This window comes from Camarhynchus parvulus, chromosome 9 (genome assembly GCF_901933205.1).
Source record: "Camarhynchus parvulus chromosome 9, STF_HiC, whole genome shotgun sequence".
In the NCBI taxonomy this organism is placed as follows: domain Eukaryota; kingdom Metazoa; phylum Chordata; class Aves; order Passeriformes; family Thraupidae; genus Camarhynchus; species Camarhynchus parvulus.
Window position 1 is genome coordinate 16367860 of NC_044579.1, and position 19851 is coordinate 16387710.

General features: G+C 39.6%; 1 protein-coding gene across 1 annotated transcript in view; it reads left to right on the top strand.

The window, feature by feature from the left end:
* DOCK10 (dedicator of cytokinesis 10) overlaps positions 1-19851 on the top strand; it is a 98244-nt gene that overhangs the window by 20939 nt on the left and 57454 nt on the right. Inside the window, exons 4-9 of the mRNA XM_030954260.1 lie at positions 6421-6503; positions 10189-10261; positions 10573-10707; positions 11016-11150; positions 15557-15740; positions 17365-17450. Coding sequence (XP_030810120.1) covers positions 6421-6503; positions 10189-10261; positions 10573-10707; positions 11016-11150; positions 15557-15740; positions 17365-17450 — 696 coding nt within the window. The remainder of the gene's footprint in view (positions 1-6420; positions 6504-10188; positions 10262-10572; positions 10708-11015; positions 11151-15556; positions 15741-17364; positions 17451-19851) is intronic.

Below are 19851 nucleotides of genomic sequence, written 5' to 3' on the forward strand. Positions count from 1 at the left end.
AGTTGGTGGCCTTCATCTCTGTCTTGGAACTGTGGAAAAGCCAACTCTTCACTCACTGAAGGAGTCTTTCTTCAACAATAGCACAGTATGAGCAGTGAAGGTGTCCACCTTGTGCGCACTTGACTGACTGTTGGTCACCTGGACTTGTGGCAGCCCCGGATCAGATGCCTAATTCCTGATGAGACTCTGGGGAATGTCCAGCTCCACATGCTGAAGCCATTTTGGTATCAGCTGTCTCTGACTGCTCACTATCGCAGTACTTCAGCAAGTTGAGACAAAGACATGGAGCAAGTTGGTGAGCTCTAAAAGAGAGATCAGCTCTTGGAGGGGAAACTAATTTCCTCCATATGGTGCAGTGTGAGGTACAGAAACTTTTTAAGACCTTAGGTCCACAATCTCTTCTCTCCTACTTCTGGGTGCTTGGTGGTGATCAGATGGTCTTGTCTACAAGACAAGGTCATTTGTAAAGGGTTGTCAGAAGTCTGTGATAATGCCTTAACACCCTGGCTGTCTATTCCTGGCTGTGTGTTTCCCACTGGTGGCAGTAGGAAAGCTTTTCCTCTGCCTCTAGCCCTTTCATTGCTATAGCCCTTCAAGGATGAGGGGCTTTTTCCCCCAGCCCTTACCAAAATCCATACAAAGCTTGGGGATTTGATCAGATTTCCCTTCCTCAAGCAACCATAAACATTACTTAGAGGCACACCAGGAGGACTCAATTGCCTGGGCAATATCAGTTTGTGGATCCAAAAGAGCTGACAAGACAGATGGACACAGATGAGGCTGATGTTGCTGAGGAGAGCTTTCAGTATCAAAGGCATTTGATGCTGTCCACCTGTAGTGGGGGGTTTCTGCCTCTGGTTCTCTATTGAGTTCTTTTAACACTGCTTTTGCATTCCTCAGGAACTCAAAACATTCCCTGTTTGTGATATTGAAATGTTATTGCAATGGGTGAGGCAGAATAATTGACTTTAAATAAGATGTCTGACCACCTGTGTTTTGCTGAAACTGCAGAATGAAAATCTAAAACAAAATAAAACCAAGGCAAATAAATAATCCCTTAATAAGTATTTTATGCCTGCAAAGAGAATAAATATTTTGCATTCTACGATTGATTAATATCTGAGTCCCTTTATTTATTTATATCTCCTAAGTATTAGCTTTATTTTAAAGTTAATACTTTGTGAATTGATTATTCCTATGCCTGTAGTTGTATTGGAATATTTTCCTTCTGGATTTTTTCCACCTTAACTTTTCTTAGGCAGGAGCAGCCTGAGGAACTAAATCAGGTTCCAAGAAAGGATAAGTTTCCAGAAACTTTTAAAGCCAGAATAAAATTGTCTTCACTGGTTTGTTGTTTTAAGTATTCCTGACTTCCTTTATCATGCTGCTTCCTTCCAAATTCTGAATCTTCTCATTCCTCACAGAGTTTGCTGCACATCTGCTGCATTAATGCCAGTCAGCACTGTCCTCATGGTCCATAATTTTGGCAAAAAGAAACATTCACTTCACTGGAAACAAAATTTAATTCTTCCTTATAGATAATTAAAACATTCCTAATATTACCTTTCCTAAGGCTGTATCCTGAATATGTTGATCCAATGGGAATTCTTGGGATTTTCCCACATTTCATTTGGAAATATAAGGAGATACTACACTTTGCTATTCAAAGTTACATTTAGTTTGAGGAACTTAAACTACCTAATTGTAATGTATTTAATCCCTTATTGGTTTGCATCAAGCCAGTATTTTCAGGAAGAATGCAGGCGTGGGCACACAAATACATGCTGTTTGTGTGTGTGTATCTATAGGAATAAAATTCTAGGTATATATAAAAATAAAATGCAGAAAGTAAATAAATATTAGTTGTCAACTCTCCTTTAAGAAATTAGTTTAAGTCAGGTTATCCTTCCAAAAAAAAAAGGTGGATGACTTTTTTGGGAGACATGTTTGCAGAGAAGGGCTGTCCCCATGAATGACGAGAAGGTGGGAGCCGTACAGAGGCAGAAGGAGGGATCTTCCTGTATGTGAAAAACAAATCAAAATGAAATAACAATGTAGGAAAATTGCAATTTCATTCAGTGAAGGATATAGTTATTTTTGTCTGTGATAATACAGTGTTCATGTGGGTGTCTCTGAACTTTCCTGTTGAGGTTTTCTAGATTCACAAGAGGGGGTTGTCACTTGTAGTAAGCTTACAAAACCCTTGCTACTCATCTGAGGGAGTTTTTATTTGAGGTATTGCAGGTTGGGTTTACAGGATCTGTAAGTAATTACAAAACATGGGTTTTATTAATCACAATGTAAAAAAGCCACAGCCTCCTGTATAACTCCTGAAAATGGTGGTGTGCCCATAGTGTTGATTTCAGAGGCTTTTTGATTTCCAGGCCAATCTGCATTGTTCTTACCTCTTTCCAAGAATAAAATGGGCACTTCTGTTGACAGTGACACCCAGAAAGTTTTGTTGTCATTAATCACAGTGTAATTTTCCCAATCTTCAAAATCTAAGTTTTTCAGTGCACGAAAGAGCTGTAGTGTCAAGGCTAGACATAGATTATTAAAGGATAGTTAGTCTTTTGATAGCACAGAGGATAAATATTTGTTAAAACGTTTGATACTTTAAAGCAGTAGTGCGTTTCAATGTTTTGGCTTGTTAGTTGCTTGTGTCACTGGACTTTATGTGTGAGCTGTTATTTTGGGAACACTTTTGAGAGCCCCAGAATGAAGGTCCAGGTTGCAGCAGCTGCTGGTGATGCTGCCATGCTCACTGGGCTGGATTTCCACCCCGGGTGATCTCAGCTCCTTCCACCTCCCAAATCCCCACACATTTCCTTCCTTTGGTGTTGCTGCTGAGGTCAGAGGAGGGAGGGGAGGCTCTGTGAGCAGGGTTGTGCACGTCATGGCAGAGCACAGAGCCACCTCTGCAGCTTCCTCTGCAGCACCATGGCCACAGCCAGCTCTGAACGTCCTGGCTTTCTGTTCCAGGCTCCTGCATGGGCTTGCCCTGCCCTGTTCCACCTCAGACACAGCCACTCTGCCTGGCTGGGGGACAGAGTTTCTCTGTGCATGCAGCTCCTCTGCAAGGAGCCCTCTTGTTCCACTAATGACTTCTGTTGTATGTGCATCTCTATTTCTGAAGGCCACATACTAGTTCTGTCTCAGAGAGGATATAAGCAGGGAAGTTGTTTCCTTTTTGTTTCCCTCACTTCTCCCTTTTTTTATTTTTTCTTTTTGTTTATTTGGGGTTTTTTGTGAATTGGCTGGTTGGGGGTTTTTTTCCCTTCCAAAAGGTTCCTTTCCATTGCTGGGTAAATCTTAAATGTCCTTTTCACAGTGGTAGCCATCATGCTGTCATCACCAGAACCAGAGATAAGAAGTTACACGTGGAAAAAGTCTGCAGGATTGTCTGTCTCTGCAAGGAAAAACTAGGCCATCTGGACAAAAAGAAAAAAAAAAAAAAAAAATTTAAAAAACAAACAAAGGAAAGACCTTAGTTTGATAGGGCCCCTGGGAATGGGCTGTGCTGCCTGCCTGGTTAGCAGAGCAGCAGAAAGTTCATGCAAACGTGTGCCAAGCCTCCCACATCCCAAAACTTCCATTTCTCCGTCTATATTTTTCCTCCCCCACAGTTCACTTGAGCTCAACAGCCCCTGCATTGGTGCCTCTGTTCTTTGCCAGGAAGTATCCAGCTCCAGCCTCTTCTTGAAATCTATGCCTCTATAAAGGTTTTACTTGCTCCTCAAATCAGGTTTGCAGGTATTGTTCCTCATTGCTAAAACTTAATTTCCAGTAATAATTTCCAATTTAAAAAATCATTCTAAGTCAGTATGGTTAGCAGAAGAATTTAGTTTTCAGTTGGGATATTCTGAAGAGAAAATCTTTTTTTTGGAGTTACTATTTGAGTTAGCTCTAGTTTCCTCACAGAAGCTAGTTCAGAACAGTGGTAGCTGTTGCACTGGGTTGGCCTGCCTTTTGTGAATTTATTGAGTGATACTTGAATGTGCTGCTTTGTCCCCTTTGATTTTTATTTTGATTAGCTTTTTCTTGGAGGAGCACAATAAACCTTTATAGTTACCAGCTAAAATACTGTGGCCTGCTTTATATGTTATTCACCACTGCTTTTTTGAACACACCAGCCTATAATGTTTGCAATAAAAGCTGACATTGAGAGCTCTCTGTGGGCTTTAAATGCATCTGTTAAATAAAATACTTAGTAATGAAAGTACCACAGGGGAAAAGTGATCCTTTCTGTAGAAGGTTCTCTTGGTTTACATTTGCCAAGGAGAAGAGGAGTGATGTGTGAATTGGAGGTTCTGGACTCACCCTCACAATGCTCTGTGAGCTTCTCCTTGGCTTATGTAGAATAGAGAATATGTTTCTCTTGTAAGAGTATTCTTATAGCCTAGCTGACTGTCACACACACTTAACACAAATACAAGAGTGACCAAGTTGTTTTAGGAAGAATCATAAAACAGAAAGTTGGGTGTGAAGTGTTTTGTTTTTTGGGGTTTGTTTTAATTATCTCTACATTCAGAGGCCAAGTGCAATCGGTGCTGGAGTGGTTTGCAGGGGTAGCTTTGAACCTGACCCTGGCAAGTGCAGAGAGAGTTATAATGCTGGAATATTATCTTCATTCTTGGAGAATATGGCATTGTATTGTCTAATGGTCACACTTTTTTCTGCATCCTGTAAAATGATGAGGTCTTGTGTCAGATGAGAAGGTAGATACTGGATCCAATGGAATGTGTTTACTGCCTTTGGTTGTGCTGAACTTCCAGGGACAGAAGTCCTATAAATGTGCACCCACTTCCTGGCCACCTTTTCCACACTCTAAACCAAATAGAGCTGTCACAGAAGACTCTGAATACAAAAAGGATTACTTCCTGAAATAATTTATGGCTACATACTCTGCCTATTTTGCACAAGATTTAGAAAAAGAGATCTGTTAAGCCAGTGCTGAGTAATCTAGACAGCCCATCTCAGGTTTGCTCCAGCAGCCTGATAACCCCCTCTCTGTCCCTCTGAGGCAGAGAGCCCTGTGCAAGCAGTGACTGCCATGGGCACTTCAGAAGGAGCTGGGAATGAAGAGAGGGAATACTCCCAGCTGAGGCAACCTTTTTATACTAATTTATAATTGTCCTTTTATTTTCCCTGCACAGCTCTTGGTATTTAGACAGCTTTGATTGATCCATTATTCCATTCTGTTTGACTCCTGGAGTCTCATGCCTTTCTGTGAGACTGTCTTTACTGTTCCCACCTCAGATTGCTTTCAGTCCTGCTGCTTCTTCCTCTACTGTAGATCCCAACCCTTTTCCTTCCTGATGTGCCTCCTTTTCCCTGTGGTCTTGGGCAGCAACTTCTACTGTTGTGTTCTAGGCTTGATCCCTCTCTTTCTTCCTTTCCATCTCAAGTGGGCTGGTGCAAATCTTCAGATAGATTGTGGAGAGAAAATAATACAATACTGTGGTGAAATCTTCAGCATACTGTACAAATATCAGTTTGCAATTTACACTCTGTGTGAAGAATCACTGGAAATTCTGACATAGTGTCATTTTTCTTGTAGATGTGCCCCTTAGCAATAACTGTACATATTTCATGCATCTTGTTGCCTTTCAAAATGTCATGTTGTGTTTAACTGCATTGATAAAAGTTCTGCATCAAATAAATTGCACAGATATTCTGGTCTATTTGACAGCACAGCCAAGCCTTTCTGTATAGTTCAGGTTTGGCTTCCTTATTTTAGTGAGATTGATATACAAGGAACAATTTTCAAAGGTGAATGCGAAGCCTGCAAGAAAATTTTTAGGCAGTGAAAACTGCATGATGGCATGACTGAGCAAATTCAGTGTAGAAGGGAAAATGAGACTGGTGAAAAATTATAATCCTATTAATATATTCCTGAATGTTATTAAGAGGTTCAAGATCAGTCCTGAAGGGCAGAGTAAGTAGAGCACTTGTACTGCAACAAGGGAGAATAAAAAAGTAAGGCAAATGTATTTACAGTGGATTACAAATGTATTTACCTATGGCTTAGGTAATCAAACAGGATGCAAATAGAAAATGTGTAATCAATGTCCATGGAGGAAGTCAGGCCTAAACTAGATCATGTCTTTTGAGGCAGTAACTATAATTTAATGATGCTTCATAGAAAGCAAATGAGAATCAGTAAAGCATGTTAAATTGCTATCAGCTCCCTACTCCATCTTGTGTGATTCAGTGCATTTGATTTTAAAGGGAAATTGTGCTTCAAAATATGGAAACATATGACTCTGGCTTTCCTTTAAGAACTGAGCACCCAGTTCTAAAAGAGAAGACTATGTTCTCTAGCATGTGGGCTGCCCAGAACTTTATCAGTTCTCTAGCCTTCTTGAGTCTAAACCCTTGTAGTAATTCTATTGTATTGTTCGTGTTTCTTCTTTTTAGGCTTGTAAATACTACAGTTCCCACTGGCATGTTGTGAACTACAAATATGAATCCTATTCAGAAGATTTTCGACACTTACCGCAGTAAGAACTCACATAAGTTCCCTTTTTTTATTTTTTTCCCCATTAAGCTTGTGTTATTTGCTAAGCTTTGTCCATATTTGCACGTTCCTTTGTCTTTTAAGCTGTGCTTGTTTTACCGTATTTTCAGTGCCTTGCATTTTTAAAAAGGGGAAGCAAAGGTCCTTCAGAAAAGTTCAAGACTCTGCAGAATTCACTGGTATCAACAAACTCCATTAGTGCTGATTCAAATCCTTACAAGTGTATTTGCGTTTTCAGAGCACAGTTGATACAGGAGAGGTGGCTTTTCCTTAATAATGCATAAATGTCACTCACCTTTCACTGGGATTCATTCTCCTTTTAGTTTCCCTGTGGAACAGAGAGTAGGATTTCAGTGCTTTATGGCTGCATTGTACAGGAGAGCTGGGTGCACTGATGGTACAAGGCAGTTGAGGTGTGCCAGTGTCAGGGCAAGGGGCATTTCTCCTGTGCTTGGAGGCACACAAACATTGAAATCACTGGAAAAGTGCTGGGACGAGCAAGAACAAGTTTCGTGACTTGAGTGGAAAGAAACAAAGAATCTGGTGCTCATTGCTACATGCATGAGTTTCTACCCATACTCTTGTTTCTGGAAGTTTGTGTCCTGCCCCTGAGGAGGGTTTTAGAGAGTAGTTACCAGAATCACCAAGTGCCAAATGAGCTGTTTTACTGCCTCCTTTCATGGAGTTTATGTCATTAAAATTGACTGTATGAAAAAGGTTTTTACCTGCACATAAGACAGGAATGCATGAGTGCTCTAAGCTTGGGTTGGATGGAACCTAGTACTAACTTCATTGCTGCAAGAATTGAAAAAACTCATAAAATTGAGTCTTATGGCCCAGTTAGGTGCTGTGTTCAGAGGGTTTTGCACTGTAAACCTTCCTTTAGACCTGCATTTGCTCTTGTAGGTTGGCATTTTTATGAACAGTGTACATGGTAGTACAAAAAGCCATTAACAGCAGTTTTGCTAATCAGAGATTATAAAAACCTCCTTTCTTAAATACCCAGCCTGCTGATTGGTTTAGAAAATTAATGCATTTAGTGCTCAAGAAAAATGGTTGTAGCACAGCAGTTTTCCATTTAACCTTAAATGTCTTCACTCCTATGAAATATGCATGGGGCAGATGTGGGTGCATTACTATGCACAAAAGTACATTTTAGCTGATTACATACATCCCCTTCTGCAAAGGATATTTTAGTGTGGTGCTTAATGGGATTTGCTTTCATGGGTTCATGCTCCAGGGGTACCAGGGTGTCTTACACCTTACTCTTTCCCCCCTCCTGGCACATACATTGTACTGAGGATTGTACTGACACGACATCTTTTGTCTTGTGTATCTTAGGGAAGGTTTGGATGCCACACTTGTTGATATTTTAGACACAAAGTTATAGCAGGGCTTGTCTGCATTTTGTTTGCTGGAAACCTCCATGGCTTTTGAGCTTAATATACCTCTAACAGATCTGGTTTGAGATCCACCTCATTTCATGTTGTCTCCAGCCTTTTCTACCTGGATTTGCACGTGCACGTTACAAAGTTTGGTGTTTTAGACTAAACCTTTTCAAGAAAAGTAAAGAGACTTGATATGTCCTGATCATTGTACTGTATCTCACTGTTGATAGTTCTGGATCTTTTTACCACTTTTTATTGGTTTTTGTTTGATTTGAAGAAACCTGCTGTCATACTTTCAGAAATCTGAACATATTCTTGTATCAATCCGTTTATAGGAAGTCATTGTATTGGCGAGCACTGGATGAGTGTTAAGTGTTTAGCTTTACATTGTGGGAAAGGAATATCATTTACAGTACCAGTTATAACTGTGGCTGAAGTAGTTCCCTTCACTGAGGGTGTGCTTTTATTTCCCTGTGGGATTTTCCATGCATAAACAAGCATATTGGGACTCAGCAGTGCTGAAGGACTTTGTGTGCTTGAGGCTGTGCTGGGTCACACACTCGTGCAACACCTCGAGTAATGGCTGCATGGTGTAGCAGATTTTTGTCAGAGTTGTTTTTTCTGAATGTTGACCCTTTCTGATTGGAAGCAGCTGCTGTGTGCTGCTGAGGGCAGGCAGTGAGTGCTCAGCATGTCCACTGCAGCCCTGCTGTGGCACCAGGACAGAGCTCAGCGCCGTGTGCATGACAGGATCAAAATATTTAGCAATTGCTTTGGTTTTTCTCTGTGTGTGTTCCTCCTTGGAGGTTTTTCTCAGCTCTTTCTAACCCCTTAAATTCCTCTCTGTGAGCTCTCACTACCTCTTTTACACCATGTTTTATGCTTTGTGCCGGTGTTCTTGCTTTTTGAGCAAGTGGACGGGTGGGAAAAGATATGGGGTTGCTTAGTGTGTGCTGTGCTGACTGCCTGGGAACAGAAAGAGTCATTAGCAAAATTTTTGCTGCTGTTTAGCAGGAAACCTGGAACACTTGGTAGATATTTCAGGTCTGGTACCTCTTTTATTGTAAAAGAAATTTTAACAGCTGCCCTTGGTTGCATTGGAAAACCTGCAATGGTTTTCCATCACAAATATCCTGACTATTAAAGCTTTACAGATTTCAAAAATGCCAGTAGATTGTAACTGTGGTTTTTATTCAAAACATTGATCAGTTTTTTTGCAGTAAATAAACTGCAAAACTGGAACAAACCAAAGAGGGAATGAAACACTCATGTTCTCTGTGCCCTTGTGATGGTATGGGCACTTCATGGGAACACTGGTTTTGATATGGGGAAAATGAAAGGAGATAGGTATTGCTCATTACTCTGATTTTCATTATGTGTAATTTATGTATGAATGAATAAAAATGAAAAAGGTCAAAGTTATCTTTTTTTTATTATTTTATTCTGGAAAAGTCAGTCTTCCTAATAAATAATAGATTTTAGCGTGAAAACTTTTTAGTTTTCATATCACAACTGCAGGTTTTCAGGATGAGGTTTGTAAGATTCAGGAATTTGAAAACAGTACTGGAATTTTTCAGGGCACTGAAAAATCTATTTTTTTCCATTTAAAAATACACTTGAATTTTTATTGCGTGTATTTGGCTGTTACTGTTTAATTCTGCAGTATGAGAAGTACTCAGGGCCTAAGTACAGTTATTTATGTGCTTAAAATTAAGCAAATGCTTAAGTGCTTTGCTTTTTCATTTCAGTTGTGGGTTTGAGTATACAGTATAAAGACCTTAAATGGCATCACATCAAGAAGACATCTGTGTATTGTGAAAAATTGCTTGAAGGTTGTGCTCATCATATTGAATAGAAAAAAAATCTTAAAATCATAAAGTGATATAGAAGCTTTAAGGTGAAAGTTCTAATGGTCTTGGTTAAGAATTCTGTTGAAGAGCTCAGTCTCCTTCCTTTGCCAGCCTTGAATGGGATCTCTCTTTGGAAATTTACTTGGGTTTGTTGCCTGTTCTGGTCGAAGACGTGCAAAGAGACCAAGAATTGGTATTTTATCATTTGTGTAGAAGTGTTACAGCTTCAGAGTCTTGGGGGAAAAAAGATACATGTGGCTTAGAAAAAAGGTATTTTAAAAATGTTATGGTTTTAAAGGAGACAATAGGATCACAGCAAAAGGTGTACTGACATTGCCATGGGGGCTCAAAATGGTTATCTCCCTGAAAATAGGAGGTACATGATTTGTTATTATTAATTTAATAAATAAATATCTTTTCCCCCTGCCAGAAGTGAATGTAGACCAGAGAAACTGCCATCACATTCCTTTGAAATCGATCATGAAGATCTGGACAAGGATGAAGTATGTATTCTGGTTTTGGCATGTGTTGTTTTTTTCTACTGGAGAAGTTATTTATTACTTTAATTTCAAATAAAGAATGATAATGGAGGGTCATTATCTCCTATAAAATATTTCATACTTTAAATAGCTCTGAAATTAGTGGAACAGCTTTGTCTCATATCATCCCATGTAGGGGAGGGCTATTAACAATGTCTTATTTTAAAGGAGTGAAAGAGTGATTAGTTGTTATCAAGCATATGTTCACACATTAGTTTTTTGTCTTGGAATTCAGAAAACAAGACTGTGCAATTTTAACCTTGTCTTCCCTATAGGACACAACATCCCACTCATCATCTAAAGGTGGTGGTGGTGGAGGAGGAGGAGGATTAGCAGCAGGAGTTTACAAGTCTGGATGGCTTTATAAAGGGAATTTCAACAGCACTGTCAACAATAGCATTACTGTTCGGGTAAGGAAAGAACATTCTTCTTTCTTTATTCCATTTGCATTTATTTTCCCCATGGAGGCACACTTTTTTGCCATTGTCACTTAGCTGTTTATATCTCAGGTTTATATCTCAGGGTTGATTACATTGTTTATATATCAGGTTTCATTACATTGCTTTAAATGATAATAAAGTAATAATTCATTTGTCTGCAGAATAGTGATTGAAATGCAGTGAGGAGTTACCTGTTATTTAAACCCTGTGAATAAAGTATCAATGAAAATAATTTGCAGTACAACAATTTTCATGCTTTTTCTTTCCCATCCCTGCAGTCATTCAAAAAGCGCTACTTCCAGCTGACCCAGTTGTCGGATAACTCTTATATTATGAATTTTTATAAAGATGAAAAAATATCAAAGGAGCCAAAAGGATGTATTTTTTTGGATTCTTGCACGGGAGTTGTACAGGTAAGTTCCAGTTTGTTTCATTGTAGTGTTTTAGGTGTAGGATGCATTTAAAAAGGCAAGTGGAAGAACATGTTCATTAGCAGAATAATGGTTTCATTGGCAGTTTCAGGAAATGAAAGCACCAATGGTTTTGCTCTTTAATTTGGTGCGGATGCTCAGACTGACAAGTTACAAAAAAGCACAGCTGAATTTCGGTAGCAGACCATGCACACACTCTTTGTCCATGGTAAACATGAGGAAAAAATACTGTGAAATTTTTGGGAGGGGTTTCTCTGAAATTATTTTCTGAGATGTCAGATTTTACCTCATGCTTACTAAGAGCATGCTTGGTTATTGTGGGATAAAGAGATTCAGGTTACAAAGCATTGCCTGTTGGGCAAGTGTGAAATTAGTCTTGTATCCTGAGCCTCCTTGAAGGTCATCGCGTTTGGAGGTGATAGAGTCTTAATGGCATCAGGTAGGACAGAACCTTATTGTTTGTTATGTAGAAATGTCCAAATCAATCTTTTTTTTTCCTATTGTTACCCTTAGACTGTGTTCTTAGCATTTTTTTTCTCCCATCTTGTTCTTCCCTTCCTCTCATTCTAATAATATATTTCTCTTTTTTTCTTTTGTTTCATTCTAAACCAAGATGTTACCTTGAATGGTATGTGACTATTGACTGCTCTAGCCCAATGTGTCAGTGAATAAGGAGAAATACCTTTTATTTAATCCATACTTTACAACTTAAACCGGTAAAGATTGGTAACAGTGCTGGGCAGACTGATTTGAGGATTGCTTTGAAAGAAACCTTTCAGGTGACACAAGGGAAGGCCCCTGATAAACAAGAAGTTTTTTGGTTGTGATGTCCCTCCTTTACCTCTAAAACCCATGGGAGCAAGAAAAGTGATCATTTCCCAGTGATTCACCTGGGAACAAGTATTTGCAGTCCCCAGCTCTGTGGGCAGTGGCCATTGTCCCAGTGCTGTTCAGAAGGGTGTTTGTTTTTCCAAACAGGGGTGGGAGAGGCTGGAGATAAGCATGTAGGACAGTGATGTTTGCCAGTGTCAGTCCATTGGCTTGAGAGACCCTCACAGGCAGCCTGGAAGTGTAGCAGAAGCCATGGAGGAGATTCTTAGAGAGAAATCCTGGTGAGAAATTGCTGCTTGCTCCTGCCTGCAGCAGGGGCTTTCTGTAAGCTGGGTCTCGGCCAGAGTCCGGCCCTGTAGGGTCTTAAATGTGTTATGCACATATTTAATGCTGCCCCAGAGGGTGCCCTTTCTGCTGTGCTGTTTCTCATGACGCTCCAGGAAAATGTCTCGGTTGCAAGATTTCTGCCCTTTTCGACTAACTTCTGACAAAAAAAACCTCAAGAAACCTTTGAAATCCTCCTCCCCCTAAACCTTTCACAGCTGCTTTCTAAACCTACAGTGCTCCTCCAGATTGTCCCACACTGGTTGAACATGGGTTCTCCTCTTGCCTGCCCCCAAATACAAGTTTCTGTGATAGGTTTGGATTGACATTTAGTATGGGACTCACAAATTTGAGCTAGCTTCACTAGCAAGAAGTTAGAATCTTAGCCAAGGGTGTACTAGGGTGAATACCATCAGCTGGCCAATTCTGTGATGGACTTGGAATCATAGGGCAGAAAAGCAAAACCTGGCTTAGAGTTGCCATAAACAGGGAGACCAGAGAATGTGGAGAAAGAGTTGAGTAAAACTGAATTTTTAGTGAAAAAATGGGATATCTACATTGTGATTTAATGAGTTTTAATACTACTATAAATTGTTTTAAGTCTCTATGAATGACTTTGAGCTCCTGTTTGATTGAGATAGAATATCAAAATTGTAGTAAATATCCCAGAGAAATCATCTCCAGATAAAATATGAAATGCTTCCAAAACAATCCGTTAGTTTGGAAGAATGACCCTCCAGGCATTAGACTTAGCCTGATGTTTCATTTATAGCTCATTCATAGTCTCTTTTTTGAATCTTCTATTACTTCTTTCTGGAAGAAATTTTTTGAACTTGAAATTAATTGTTGAAGATTAGAAGTTAAGGTCCATATGCCATATGGAAGGAGTTTTATAGAGGAGCAAACTGAGAAATGGTACATTGTTGGTTTTGGGTTGGTTTTTTTTTCCTTTTAACTGATCAGGAAGGTAAAATAGTTGACCTTAGATTTGAAACAAAAACTTTGCTGTAGATCTCATCTGCTTGCCAGAAGTCTGAAGTGCAGATGGAAAAGTGGATATTGAAGTTTTCCTGCCCTGCCTGATGTTTTTAAGGTTCAGCATGCAAAATATATTGCTGTACTAGATAATGTCTGATAGTCTTTCAGTACCTGATTTAAAGATCTTGGCCATGTCATAAAGGGAAAGATATAAAATATAAAATAAACCCATTAATTTTAAATGCTTTTGTCTTATCTCAAGTAAAATTGAAACAGAGTATTCTTTATAGATTGTGCATAAACTGGTGTACATAGTTTACTTTACAAGTAATCTGGCTTTAAAAGTTTTAAATGTCCATTACCTAAGATTCTTGGCATAGTTTTGTTTAACTTCTAGCTCTTGGTGAAGCCCTTCTATGATTTATGTATATGTTATTATTTTATATGTATGTAACAGGTTTTAGTGAAGTTTTACTCCTTGTTTTACATTAACTTGAATGTATGGTTGGAGGAGAGGAGTAATTTCAGGATCAGGATAAATACTGAACACCCAAGAACCAATTGCTACAAAACCCAAGCTTGTTCTTACTCTGCACTTGATGAATTGAAATTTATAACCCTGAAAGAATATTCACCTCTACAAAGTACTTGAGAGGAAAATGATTTCCTATCAAGAGAATTTCCAGTAGCAGAACTGAAAAATTGCACACGTGCTCTCATATGCACACAGACTATCCCAAGTCAGTTTGAAAAGCCAAGATTTGTCTGACTCCACTGACCCAAGTAGCTCCAGAAGAAGTAGTTCAGTCTTAAGTGATTCCTGATCTGGGTCATGACATGCAAAATAAGAACTGGGGCAAGTGATTAGCAACAGATTGGGTAGGAATCTTCTAAATCATCTCTGCTGCTGGAAAAAAATATTCATGGAACTTGCTTCTCAGTGTCCTGGGTTCTCATCCTCCTCTGCTAATCAGTATCAGATTTTGCCTGTGTTCCTCTTAAATAAAAGTATCATTATCATCTCAGCATCTGGCTTAGAAACCTCTTAATAACTTGTTCATATAGAATCATGCAGAAAAATACTTCCAGTATGGAGAACTACAGGAGACCCCTGTGATGTTATTTGAGACTGTTAAGGAAGAAAAAATGGAGTGAAATGACCAGTTATGGGGTGGATGATTTTTTTTTTTCAGTTGTCAGCATCACTCCGAGGTTAAATCTGTCAACAAAATGATGGCAGTCTTCTGGAATATTGAAATCACAATGGTGGCACTGATGTCCATCATCAGTCAGCTTTAAAAGTTCAGTGTAACAATAGAGGATGGAATGCATTACTGTTCTCTCAGATATAAGCAAGGAGGAGAGAAAAGTGATGCAACTGCTTCCTTAGGACTAAGAGATATGTGCCTCACTAATTGGCTAAATTTGAGAAATTAAGCACATTATGTTAGATCCCATCACTTTATTTGATTTTATTGAGCTGTTTCAGTAGCTAAGTACCTGTAAATTCTTATGACAGAAATTGATAGACTTATCATCTCCTGCAGGTAAAATCTGGTGACAAAGAACAGCTCTCAGGACTCAGTCTATTCCCATATACTGGGCATTTGTTCTTATTTTGTGCTTGAAAACGATAGCATTGCAAAGACTGATCAGCATTATGCCTCACCTTTACCTTTTGTGAAAAATTGTTGAAATCCCCTAAGTTGTTTTTAAAATCTGTCTAAGAAAAAAATAGCTGTGGGAAGTACCCGTTGTAACAGTTACTGTGCAGGAATTTGTCCTGTTGCAATCTTCTGGAAAGTCCTATTCCCACTCTCCCCCAAATATTTATATGACTTAGCAATACTTTGATTTATCTTTTTGGGTGTCTGATGGGCTGGTCAAGTGTAAGAACTTTTTTTTTAGAGCTGTTCTCTCCAGACCACTCCAACTCATGTAGCAGTGCTGCATTTTGTGACCAGAGGTTTTTTATTGTTCCACATGGGAGTTATTCCCTTCTGAACTATTGTCCATCTTCGATTTCTGTGGGTAAATATAGGACATACGTCTGGCCAGAGAAGCTCTTAAATGCACAAATGGACAGAAATTTGTGTTAGTATCACACTATTTGAATTTTCTTTAAAGCCACCGAAGTTTGCTTAAATGTGATTTTTAAGGAGTGGCCATATACAAGTGCATAAGATGGATGCCATTTTCAGTACTTTTTTGTATTAGTCCTAGTGTTTATTTTTATTTTCCTTTTGTTCCAACAGAATAACAGGCTTAGGAAACATGCCTTTGAGCTGAAAATGAATGACCTCACATACTTTGTGCTGGCAGCTGAAAATGAGCAGGATATGGATGACTGGATTTTTACTCTCAACAAAATCCTGCAAATAAATCCAGAGGGAACCATTCAGGAGAGGAAGAGTGCAGATCTCACTGATCTGAAACTTGGTAAGAGTGAAAAATCTCTTGTATTGCCGGGGGTTTTTTAAACAAGTGAAAAAAGTGGAACCTTCATATGAGTATTTAATCATTTTAACTGCCTGAGTCTGTAATGGATTCTGTACCTATTGATTCCTGACGAGGCAGCACCAGTCTTGGCAATCCCTGAACAATTTCAGCTAACTCCCCTCAGATCATTTTCAAATGGCTGGAGGGGAGGTAAAGCTGTTCCCACAAAGTCAGCAGGAGCAACGTGGCTCCACTTTGCATATGCAGCTCTTTTTTAAATTTAGTCCTCTCCGTCAGTGATCTTGCTGGTACTTTGTGTTTTACTGTCCTGGAACTCGGAAGGTTTAAAAAGGTTTTGTGCTGGAGAGTGGTTTGATCAGTTCTTTTTCCAACATTATGCTTTCTTTAAAAATCTGGAGCTAATAATTTAAAAGAAAAAAAAACAGCTGTGGTATATGGCTCTTTCTCTGAAAGCTTATTGACTTTTGCTTCTTGCTTTTTTGAGCTTGCATATTATGCTCTCACTGTGGAAGAAAGAATTGGATGCTCTGTTGTACTGCAGTCTTCATGTGGCAGTAACTCATTCCTCCACATAATAAATCCACATACAGTTTGGATGCACTCCAGCTGAAATTCTAAGGCTGAAAACACTTGAAACCTTAATACAGATGTAAAATGCATGTGCTCTGGGCCGAGTCAAAGCTTTGCATCTACATGCATCTGAATCTTAGGGATGTTCAGAGCTAATTGAACTCTTTATCCTGATGGTTATAGTAAGTTCTAATTTTGGAAGGACAGGATACTCATATAGACAAAGATGTTTTTAGAACTTGGAGGCACAAGAGACTTGCACTTCAGAATCAGAGGAGTACTTTTGAAAATGTGACCCATAAAGAATATTAATAAAACAGGAAGAAATATGTGCATAAGAGGTCAAAAACACAGGCTAATAGAAAACAGAAGTCTCTACTGATAAAAAAGCTGATAACAAGCAACAGGAATGTGCTATAGAGTTAATTTGTCAAAAGCCATGAGGTCTTCTTGGCAAGAAGAGCCCTAAGTGACTGTAGTGACTTTTTTCACATGGGGTTGAATTACCACGTGAGAACAGAGCCCTCCCTGGTGAGCTGGTAAAGCCCAGGGCTTGTGTTCAGTGCTGTTCTCTGCACCCACAGGTTTGCAGCTCATGGAGTGCAGACTGCATCCCTCCCTTTCCCAGAGAGAGGAGAAGGTCCTGTCTGCCTCACTGAGTGCTCCCTTTATGGGAATCCCAAATCTTTTGGTTGATGTAAACCCTTGGTGCTGCATCAGAAGGGACTGAGAGGAAAAGGTGTCTTTGTCATGGATGTGAATATTTGTCATGGGTGAATGTGTGGGATGGTTCACTGAGTAGTCAGGCCTGTTGTTTGGAAGCTTAAATATAGACTAAGATAGAGTGAGCAGCAGTGAGAGAGGAGGTTGAGGAGGACAGAGGTTTAGAGAGCATCGCTTCCATTTGGAGAGATGATGGATCTGAAAGGAGTAAAAAGAAATGACATGGAAATATGGGGTTTTATCTTTTAAACCCTATTGTAATAGCAAGAATAATAAAACCATTTTGTGTTTATTTTTTCTTCTCTTCAAGACCCTGCAGAAGTTCCAGTGAATTATGATTGCTCTCAAGAAGAGGCAGATTCTTCAGAGAACACCTTGCACCCAGACTTCGCAAAAGTAATGGATGTTACACTTTTCTTTACAAGTCTAGTGGAAAGAACTTCCTAGGTGAAAAATGCCTGCCAATACCTGATCATTAATATTCTGAAAGGTTGAAAAATATACTACAGTCTATTACAATTGTTAGAGACACACAAGTGACAGGAATAATCCTTTCTGAGCACCTCATCCTTTTGTTTAAGTGAGAAAATCTCCACCAGATACAAAGAGGAGGTGCTCCACAGTGTGTTTTGATTTAGATCTGTGAAATCAGTAAGGGTCCAGTCTCTTCAGTTATGTGTGAAATATTTGCTCATCTGAACTGCATTTCAGTAGATTCTGGCCCTTGGAGAGCCAAGATTTCCTGTGTGACTGGCAGGGAAGTGAGCTCTGAGCTGCTCATTGCCTTCTGTAACTTCATTGAAAGATGCATGTGCTACCAGGGGAGGCATTTTGTCCTCTAGAGCTCATAAACTGCTTCATGTGGATGAGATAATTCTGTATGGTGCTAAGAAGCTTTTTAATGAAAAGCTAGATTGGAAATGCTTCACTGCTTTCTCTTAAACGAGTGTTCAATCTGTTTGTAGCCTTCTGCCAGTGAGCTGCTGTAGATGCTGTCTGCCTACAGAGCCAAATGCTGTTTGAGGATGTTGCACAGATTTGAGCTGAAGGCTGTCTGTGCAATTGAGGACAGAGTTTTACTGTAGGTCATATTCATATATGTGATGTGGTCACCTAGAATGTGAAAAAGCAATAGAAAAAATCAAATCACAAAAAAAGAAAAACCAAAAAAAAAAAAAACCAACCAAATTAAATGTATCTGAGTTTATGTATTAAGGGCAGCAGAAGTGTCTGATCATCTTGTCTGTGGGTAGAGTCTTTCTAATGGTTTAGTTGATGCAGATATCTCACTGGTGCCTGCAAGGCTATAGGAGATGGTCAGCTTGTTTTCTGATGCTTTTTTTTGCCCTTTATATGGATAATTCCTGTTCCCCCACCCTGGCTCTACAGGCCTGGCTGCAGCAGTGTTCTGTGGCCTTTCCCTAGTCCATGCAGATGAACATCCTGTCCCTTCTCTATCTAAACCAGGCTACCAGAGCCACATTCAGTGCTGCTTCTGCAGCTCAGGCCATGGGCAGGGCATGTTAGGAAGTGAACACAGAGCTCTTCGTCCTGCTGGGCTGCTACTGCTTGTTACTTAATGTGTACTGGCAATACCATGATGTTGTGGGAGACAGGAAACATTGAACAAGAGAATATCCTGTGCCATGTCAGCTAAGGGTTGTACTCAGTACTAGGCAACCAGAAAAGATGAACACTCTTTTAATATTTCAGAGATTAATTTTTATTTTTTTTAAGTTAGAGAAAAAGTGCAAAGAAAGACTGAAGGAATTGAGCAGTTGAAATATCCCAATGGATCTTTAAGGGGAAGGGAATGTGTGGGACTTACTTTACATATTGGATAAATGAGCTTAACCAGTGAGGAAAAAGGTTTTTGCAGTTAGCCATAAGGATAAACTTTTAGAAGGTAAGGTGGGAAAGCACCAGGTGGCTTCAGAAGGTGAAGTTGGTTTTGTCAGAGACCTTGCTATTGACTTAAGCATGTATCAGAAAGGAAATGGGTCTATCTGATGCTCCCTGTGGCAGAGGGCTGCCAGCCTTCCCTTTGGGTGACACTGCAGTCTGTGCCTGCTCAGCCTGTGAGGCTGGGTGACATTTGCTGCTCCCCTTTCTGCCCTCCCCTAGCTCAGGTGTTTTTCTGTGGGGCTGGTTTCTTGGGGGTTTATTTCCCTCAGCTTGGGAATCTCTAAACTGATTTTGGTGCAGAGATCTGACATCTTCCTCAATGGATTGTGACTGCAGCTCACTTCACAGAGAGCAGCAAGCACAACTCCCTCCCAGGATTTTTGCTGGAGAAGGCAGTGAGAAGCACAGAGAGAAGAAGAGAAAACAATGCTTATCTCTATTTGCTGCTCCTGTTGTATGGCACATGTGGAATGTGTTATGGAGATTGTTTACCCAAAGTGATTTGTTAATTGAACACCAGTGATTCGTTGTTCCTTGCCCAATTAGGTCAAAGCTGTGTCCTGGCTGTCTCAGACAGTCACAGGTTTTTCTTTAGTATTCTTTTAGTGTAGTATAATATCTCTTTAGTATGTAATTTAGTCTAGTATTAGTGTAATATAACTTAGCTTAATAAAGCAATTGTTCAGTCTTCTGATTCATGGAGTCAGAGCACATTATTCCCTGTGTTGGGGAGGCCCCAGCAATGATCATGGATAGCATATGTGAACATACAAAAACTTGAATTACTTAATTGATCTATTTTGGGATTCCTTAGCAGTGTGTCCTGGCCTGAAAAGCCCTGCTTCACAAACAAGGAGTGCCTGGAGGTGCTTGGGGATAACTGCTGCAGAAG